The sequence below is a fragment of the Sitophilus oryzae genome, unplaced genomic scaffold (assembly GCF_002938485.1).
Source record: "Sitophilus oryzae breed Bouriz unplaced genomic scaffold, Soryzae_2.0 scaffold_380_pilon_pilon, whole genome shotgun sequence".
In the NCBI taxonomy this organism is placed as follows: Eukaryota; Metazoa; Arthropoda; class Insecta; order Coleoptera; family Curculionidae; genus Sitophilus; species Sitophilus oryzae.
Genome location: NW_022146952.1, coordinates 157,462 through 166,885, shown reverse-complemented (window position 1 = coordinate 166,885; position 9,424 = coordinate 157,462). Strand labels below are relative to the sequence as shown.

Sequence of the window (9,424 nt, the reverse complement as noted above, 5' to 3'; positions counted from 1 at the left end):
TAAATACATATACCATTTGTGAAAATATTAATATAGAATTACAATCATGTAATAATCATGCAGTAAAACAGAGAGATACTATATTTTATATCGAGAGACAAAATGAATGAAGCTGAAAATTCTGAGAAGAGCTACGTGCTATGTGATTTGAGGAATATTCGGGATTGGGCAGCTTAGTGTTACGATCGAAAAAATTATCCATCAAAACTGAAAATTCTCGAAAAGAAACTTAAGATAAACATACACAACGAGTTATCCCAAATTACATAGCACATTTCATATGTTTAATTACTAAACTGATTAACAATGCGTCAGAAGTACGTGCACATGCATCGTCGTAGTCGTGCCTATGATTGATAATTGCAAATTACTATTCTAAACCGTCTTAGAATGGTTTAACTTATGCAAAGGAGGACATATGCAACAATTTTATTATATGCGCAAGCGCTATAGGGTTCTAGGACTGTTCAGAATCTGTAATAATAATTACCCCAAGTAAGTTAGAATATTGTATGAATTGATGGATTTCGTTTGGAATGACAAAATTTTATTTGGCGTTTCTAGAGTAGTTTCAAATTGGCTTCCAACATAGAATAATTATTATATAAATATATAAATTCCCTAAACAATTATAAAGCCTCCATAGATATTATTTACCACAGGCGGACTGTCTCAGTTTTACCTGTGCTATAGCCTGTCGCCTGTACACACATGCAATTTTATAGTACAGTTTTATCTACAATGAGAAGAGTGACGGCACTCACTTCATCACATTTTGGCTTCCCAAAAACAACGGTTAGTTAATAGAAGAAAATGGACCAAAGATTGCCTACTTAAAGGAAATAATTACCATATCAATTTGCTTGCTGTCTTAAAAGATGCAAAACGAGATTGGTTTAACTAACTAAGAATGAACGAGGAAACTTACAATTATAGAAATTGATTTCTTCAAAAAACTACCACCGTATGATGCGCATCATGAATGAACCGAATGAGACATACGTATCACTTAAAGTTGCTAAACTATAAGTTTGGATGCTTGATGCTTGTTTACTGTTTTCCTCTCGCGTATACTGAAGCACCCGAGCACACACACCGTCACCGTCGCTCGGCGCCCTTGACCTACCTGACCTTGACCTGGTAACCTACCTGTTCAAATAGAGCTCTGCCGCTGCCTCAGAATCGTCGTTGGCTATTCATCTCATATTTTTCAAAATAATCAAAATTGTATTGTTCTGCCATGTCTAGTACCTACAGAATCAAAAAACAACACGGAAACTAGCATGGAAAGGACAATAGCTAAAAAATTTGACGTTGAATAAATCATTCTTAAAACTATCTATATAAACCGGCTACCTATGTTAAAAAGTTAGAAAATGTATATTTTTACCTTACTTATAAAAATAAATCTAGGGTATAATACTTTTTTAGAAAACCCATGACAATGCAATTTTAATAAAAAAAATAACATACAGGGTGTCCCATTAAAAAAACATAGGTTTAGGTTATATTTTGAGAATTACAGCTCCCAACGAAAAACTAGTTACGCCACTGGATTCTACGTAAAAATGTCTACTGGGCTCAGTTTTCACCTTTTCGATAAGTTATAAGACAACCAAGATATGAAGGGGGTCGAAAAATGCAACTTGTTCAATTTCGTGCTGTCTTTCAGGAACTAAGAGGGCTATGACAAATCTGTGTACCATCTTTAGTTTCATCAAAACTAGCACAGTGATGTGAAAACCGCATCTTTGTATCTCTACCTTTTAAACACACGAAAATCGGACACCTTGTACAATCACATTAATTTTCTTGCCGATCAGTTTCTTTATTAAATGATCAGACGTTACATTAGAAAATAATTTTGATATTCAATGAATAATGAATAAGTGGGGATTATTTTACATGTCTATATTTACTCAATAGGTTTGAGTTGTCTATTTTAATAGGAAAAATATTGCCTGATTTTAATAATACCATACCAATGAAGCTCTATCTGAAATTCCGGCAAAATGGAAATTTTATTGTCCTATTTCTCGGTCGTGCTGGTTCGGATAGGTAAAAGTTAGGTGTTCGACGGCAGTGATGGCATTATTTTCCGATATATTTTTTTTCGGCAATAATCGTAATAAACTCGGGGAATAACTGAACTTGCTTAAAATTCCTATACTTTGTATAATTCTAAGGCGAATAAATCTCCAAGAAGGCGTAAACAGTAGAAAAACAGATTACCAGATTTTTTATTAGATGTATAGGACAAACTAGAGTCACCCGAAAAAAATATGCTGATATTATATTTACAGAATTTACAGGGTGATTTTAGGCCCAAATTTTAGTTTCAGTGCTTAGTTTGGGCCAATATAGAGAGAGCATGTTGTCTTATAGCTATAAACATGTGGTTAAGTTTTAAATTCCTTAGTACAAAAGATTTCATATACAAATTTGATAATTACGAAGATACTTACTATTTTTGATACTTACTAATTAATGTTAATACACACTATTAATTATTCCACTGTACAGGGTGATATGAACTATATTCCGGAAACTTCGGCAGCATATTCTGCAGATATAAAAAGTACAAAAATCGTATAAATGTATCTTTTAAAACGTACGTTAATATTTGGATGAAAATTGGTGTTTGGGATTTTTTTGACATGAGAAATTTTATTTTGATGTCAATATGACTCCTATGAGCACATGTTTCTTACTCAAAAATATTCCAGTGATAACCTATCCCATATACACGTCCCTGATGAGAATTTATCGACACATTTTTAGCATTAAAATATGTAGGTACTTATAGTAACTTTTACCCCTAAAATTTCATTCGAATCACTAAAAGTACTTGATAGAAAATTATAATAATTACTAGCGTGTACCAGCGACTTCGTTCGCGTCGAATTAATCATTTGTAATGGTGATGATAAAGCAAAGCAAGAATTTCCATTAACATACAAACTGGATAAAATTTTCTCACATTTATGTCACCATGAAAAAAAACAATATGGCAATATTATTATACAGGGTGTTTCAAAACAAATGCGAAAAACTTTAGGGGGTGATTCCTTGTTCAAAATAAAGAGTAGTTTGCTTTATAAACGTTGAGTCAAAAGTCAACCATTAGGGAGATATCGCGGTACAAAGATGGGGGAAAAATAATGTTTTTATTTTTTATCTTGAAAACGAAAAGAGATAGACTAATGAAATTTTATGGAAGCATTACTGTTATGAAAACACACTTTCAGGTAATTTTTTTACTTTTTTAAGATGAGTGGAATGGGTTGAAATAAATAACCCCTCTATCATTCTTGTTAACGAAATTTAAAGAAAAAATCTTATCAAACACATGCAAATGCTTTAATTTGGATAGTTTAGTTTGTTTAGAAACTTTTTCACCTCTTGTGTTTTTTTGATAAAACTCACCGATTGGAAATTAAAAAATAAAATGTAAAGCATTACATGTCAGGACAAAAAACATTTTTAGATTCAGAATCTAGTGATAATAACGATAATAATAATCATCATCTAGATAATAACGTATTGCAGTAGAGTAATGTCAAATAAAATAATATTAGGAACATCCTAAAAAGTAACAGAGGCCGACTAGATTTTTTCCTAAAAAAATTACAGCAGCCCACTAGATTCTTTATCAGAAAATGTTTTTTGTCCTGACATGTAATGCTTTACATTTTATTTTTTAATTTCAAATCGGTGAGTTTTATCAAAAAATACAAGAGATAAAAAAGTTTCTAAACAAACTAAACTATCCAAATTAATTTTTTTTGCATGTGTTTGATAAGATTTTTCTTTAAATTTCGTTAACAAGAATGATAGGGGTAGTTTATTTCAACCCCTTCCACTCATTTTAAAAAAGTGAAAAAATTACCAGAAAGTGTGTTTTCATAACAGTAATGCTTCCATACAATTTTATTAGTCTATCTCTTTTCGTTTTCAAGATAAAAAATAAAAACATTATTTTTCCGCCATCTTTGGTCTCCCATCTCCCTAATGGTTGACTTTTGACCCAACGTTTATGAAGCAAACTACCCTTTATTTTGAACAAGGAATCACCCCCTGAAGTTTTTCGCATTTGTTTTGAAACACACTGTATAACTTGGTAATATTTGAAGGGTAGTTTCATCTCGTTGGAATGTGACTTTCGAAAAATCCGTTTGCCAAAAATAAGCTTTTTACATCAAGCAGTTTAAGCAGAATCGTGGTTAATCAATTGCCCAACTTTTTGGAACACCCTGTATGATTTTTTAAAAAATTTCAAAATATGTAAAAAAACCAAATAAATTATGCTTGTCCAAGCGTTTTCCCGAAATACTGAGTTTTATAAATAACAAATATTGTAATATTTGAGGGGCGTTTTCACCCTCTTGGAATTTGAGATTCGAGAAACATCTCCGTATCGAACCTCTACACCCCACAGTCAATCCGTTTACCAAAAATCAGCTTTAAACGTCAAGCAGTTTAAGCAGAATCGTGATTACTCAATGGTCATATTTTATGAAACACCCTGTATAAATTGATAAAAAATCTTAAAATATGTAAAACAACAAAATAAAATATACGTGTTTAAGAGTTTTTCCGAAAAACTCACCGATTTTTAAATAAAAAATATTTTAATATTTGAGGGATAGTTTCACCCCCTTAGAATTCGAGTTTCGAAAAATCCCTTCTTAACAAACCTCTACACCCTAAAGTCAATCTGTTTTCCAAAAATCAGCTTTTTACGTAAAGCGCTTTAAGCAGGATCGTGATTAATCAATGACCAGATTTTTCGAAACACCCTGTATACATTTTTAAAAAATCTTAAAATATGTAAAAAAACAAAATAAAATATACGTATTTAAGCGTCTTTTCGGAAACTTAACCTTTTTTTAAATAAAAAATATTGTAATATTTGAGGGGTGGTTTCACCCTCTTGGAACTGGAATTTCGAAAAATCCCTTCTTATCGAACCTATACACCCTAGAATCATTCTGTATGCCAAAATTGAGATTCTTACGTTGAGTGGTTTGAGCAGGATCGTGATTAATCAGTATGTCAGTCACTTAAGGATTTTATATATTAGTATAGATTAATATTTCAATACCCTGTGGCTATTGTATCCATGTATGTTGATATAAAAAATAGGCTTTATTTTTACGTGAGGAATCTCCCCACGGGAGATAGCACATGTTTTTTAAATACCCTGTATATCCATAAAAAGTTTGAATTTATTTTTCTGCTTATTTTTTGTCTATTTGTTATGTATGAAAACGAAAATCCATACTATAAACAGGAAAATATCAAATATGTTCAAGAGACAGACAAAACGTGCTATTTTTATATACTACATTCGTTTAACGTATACATGAATATTTTCCATTTATCAAACAATACAATTTTAATTAAATAAACACTGCAATTCAATATTGACTAATAGAAAACATTGCATCAAAATGTATGTTTTACATTTTGTTATAAAAATATGCTATAGCAGTTTCAAATATCAGTATCAAAAACTCTTCCATTTAAAACAAACGCTTTAGTTTTGAAATAATAAAAGAGTTTAAATTCTTAGATCCAATACACAGGGTGGTCCGAACTGTATTCCGGAAACTTCGGCAACGTATTCTGCAAATAAAAATAAGTAAAAATGTTCGTATAAATGTATTTCCTAAAATGATTAGTTTCGGAGATACAGGGTGTAAAAGTTACATTTTTATTTCGATTATTTTCCAAATAATCTCTGAAGTAACATCAATATTTGGATAAAAATTGGTGTCTGGAAGTAATTTGACATGAGAAATTTTATTTTGATATCACTATGTCTCATACTTGTAGAGGGCGCCACCTACAAATTTTTAACTTGTTTAATAACTTTTCGTCCTACCTGTATAAAACTACTAAGTAAAAACAGATACATTTAAGTACAGAGTTTTTTACGTAAAAAAAGTCTCTTGTTAAAAATCGCCACGAGAAATGTTTCTCGAGATATTTGGATGGTCTGGATGACACGTGATCTCGGGAAACTGGTTTCCAAGATGTTCACTCTGCGGGCTAACATTGTAAACTTTACGGACTTTTTTGGACAAAAAGTTATTACGCTTCAAAACAGTTAAAACACATGTAGGTGGCGGCCTCTACTAGTAGGAGTTATATTGACATCAAAATCAAATTTTCATGTTAAAAAACTCCCAGGCACCAATTTTCATCCAAATATTGACTTTACTTCAGAAATTATTTGGAAAAAATCGAAATAAAAATGAAACATCTACACCCTGTATCTCTGAAAGTAAGCATTTAAGGACATATATTTATACGAAATTTTTCTCTGCAGAATATGTTGCCGAAGTTTCCGGAATACAGTTCGGACCACCCTGTATATTATATTTTCTATTCTTACTAAAAATCTATTATTATGTTATTACAAAAATTTAGACAAAATATTTATTAAAGTACGATTTATACAGTATGTCCCCGGATTGCCTTTACAAGAGGAAAAGCCAACCAACCAAGGTGTAGGACAGTTTAATGCAAAATCAAATATATTAATAAAAAATCGGTAAAAAACTTTTAAGTTAAACGGTTTTATCTTATGTGCACTAAAAACTAGAAAATAATAATAACAATTAGGTATTTTGAACTTCTAGTTCAGAAATATTTTAGTACTAGGCAGAATAGCTTTTAGGCATATTAGACTAAAAGAAAAACGTGGGGCCCCTCTGAAATCCTACCTATGGCAAAGCATATCTTTATACTTTGGTAGATTATGAGCTCGGCGTTCACTGGTGAAGCCGCCACGGCTGGTTATTGATTGTCAAAATCTCCAGTTACGATTATAGTAAGTCGGTGCAATCCACACTTAGTATAGAAGAAAGTATTACAGCAATAGTTAATGGGCCCCACGTTTTTATTTTAGTCTAATATGCCTAAAAGCTATTCTGCCTAGTACTAAAATATTTCTGAACTAGAAGTTCAAAATACCTAATTGTTATTATTATTTTTTAGTTTTCAGTGCACATAAGATAAAATCGTTTAACTTAAAAGTTTTTTTACCGATTTTTTATTTTCTAGTTTTTAGTATTTAACGGAAATGCCTACCGAATATTCCTCATTCTATTTAATTCATTTAGTGCATCATTATCACATGGTTTTTTACCTGATAATTTATTACAATCTAATTCCTCAATACATAGCCATTCCAGAGACTTGACTCGACTTAGAGCCACGTATGCTTGCCCTTCCTCAAACAATTTTGAGCCCAAATACACTACTGCATGGTCGACTGTGCTGCCCTGCATTTTATGGACGATGGATGCCCATGACAAAATTAAGGGTAACATTCTTCTTTCAGCCGTACCATAATTGAATTTTGCTGGAAACTGTATGGCTTTCGGGTGTATAACGTGTATGCCGTCTCTGCCAAAGTCAATCCAAACTGATGGTACCTACATCTGTTTCGTACATTTGGGTTCGACGGAACTGAGGCCAAACAATTTCTGTAATGTGGCCTATAGCACCATTTACCAATCCTTTTGTAACGTCAATGTTGGACCGCAACATTAATTTTGCTCCTACAAATATTTCAAGTACTGATGGTAAGCCTCCAGTCTTATTTATATCTGTTGGTATTATATTTGCTAAATTTAAAGTATCTGTATTTCGTGTGGCGTCAATTAATTGGTCCTGTGCTTTAATGGTATAAATTCGAGATCCCTTATTCCGGAACAGATTTAAAACAGCAGCGTTGTGATTGTTTACTTGCTGATTAGTAGTGTATACCCTTAACGCTTTGTCTGTTGCAAACTCATCACTTGGGTTTTGAATAACTCTTTGCATCAAAATACTAAAATGGTTAGCGGTTAGCTCACCTATTCTCAAAGCATTTAGTATTTCAATAAAAGTATGGTCCCCTTGCTGACGCATATTCTCCGTCAGCTCACAGAGCGTGAACAAACGCCATAGATGTGTGGCTGGTTGGAGATGATCGGGCTGTTTGAAAACAGGAGCTCCGGAGCGTTTGATTGGAGGCAGTTGTAACAGATCTCCAAAAAGTAAAACGTTTATGCCTCCAAAGAACTCGTCTTCATGATTTTTAAGTTGTCTTAATCGTGCGTCAATCATACACAGCATTTGATAAGATACCATTGAAATTTCATCCATGTTGTTCCCACGAGTAATGGACATTTTAACGGTCGACACCCCCAGAGGTCCAGTAAGTCCAGTATAGCAAGGCTATAATATACAACAAGAGGCGCCCAATCTTGAGGGGAAAACCCTTGCGACATTACATTTTTAGCCACCCTAATGCCATACAGTCCTCAGCACGTTTTAACCTATTACCTTAACTTGGGTGGTAAAGCTACCGCTAACTACGTAGGTACATCTAATCACCTATTTTTTTTATCTGTCCTTCTAACGTCACACAATCTTGGACACAACTGTTCTGGACACGACTACTCATGCCCTCACCTAATACGCCATTTTGTAACGACGTCCATCTTGGATTTTAAATCTTGTCATAATCACAGTATTCTACTAGTGTAGCCCTTTCATTTGATACCCATATTGAGGGGGTTGTGGAAAAATACATATACACATAACTTTATATACTCAGCCTAATCTCTAAAAAAGTGAAGCCCAAACAGTGAAAGAGAAATATGGAATTCTGCATAAGTCTATTTCACCCGGATAGTCACTTAATTGCGCATGCCTTACCTGAAGAAGTTTTTATTGGTCCGTGTTTTTAAAGGGAAGTGGTTGACTGACATTTCACCTAACCTTCAATTTTATTTAAATTTTTATTGTTTATAACACATTATCATGGAGTTGGAATCAAAAAATATCAAAAAATAGTTGGAAATAATAAACTAAACAAAATCACTCTTTTACGCGCACAAATAAAAAGTAATCCAAACAGAACTAAAACAACAGTCAATCGGAGTTTGGCGCAATCGCAGTTCAATCGATATCCGGGTGAAATAGACTTATGCAGCATTAATATGGAGCTGAGTTATGTTGTATTTTTCTTACGGCACGGAAACAGCACACGGGGTTAAATAGGGAACACTGAGTATATATAGTTATATGTATATGGAAAAATATGAAATCCGCCATTTTGTACCGGCGGCCATCTTAGATTTACACTGTTATTGATATTACTATATTGTATTGTCATCGGAACTAAAGGTTTGTACCAAATTTCAGATCAATCTGACAACAGGAAGGTACTTAAATTTCAATTTCTAATTTTGACCCAAATAAATAAACAAATAAATAAATACCGTACGGGTCGAGCTAAATAAAACCGTTTAAAAAGAGATAAAAGTTGGGCTGACTCATTTCTTCTATGCGGTATTACCGGATTTTGCATCAAAATTTCAAATCGCACGATTAGGCGTTTATGCAAATGTGACATCTATGGTTG

General features: G+C 32.8%; 1 protein-coding gene across 1 annotated transcript; it reads right to left on the bottom strand.

Moving 5' to 3' along the window:
* Positions 1–447: 447 nt before the first annotated feature.
* Positions 448–8,160, bottom strand: LOC115885306 (ATP-dependent DNA helicase PIF1-like). Its single transcript, XM_030904178.1, has 2 exons — positions 7,525–8,160; positions 448–474 (listed from the first exon to the last, which is right to left on the bottom strand). Exons 1-2 carry the CDS (start codon positions 8,158–8,160, stop codon positions 448–450), a joined length of 663 nt encoding a protein of 220 aa, XP_030760038.1.
* Positions 8,161–9,424: the final 1,264 nt, after the last annotated feature.

Excerpts from the sequence above, each read along its gene's own strand:
- LOC115885306 (XM_030904178.1), bottom strand. The coding sequence starts at position 8,160 with ATGGATGAAATTTCAATGGTATCTTATCAAATGCTGTGTATGATTGAC. Across the intron at positions 475-7,524 it reads TTGACGTTACAAAAGGATTG|ATTCTGAACAGTCCTAGAAC; the intron begins GTAAATGGTGCT and ends TTATTATTACAG.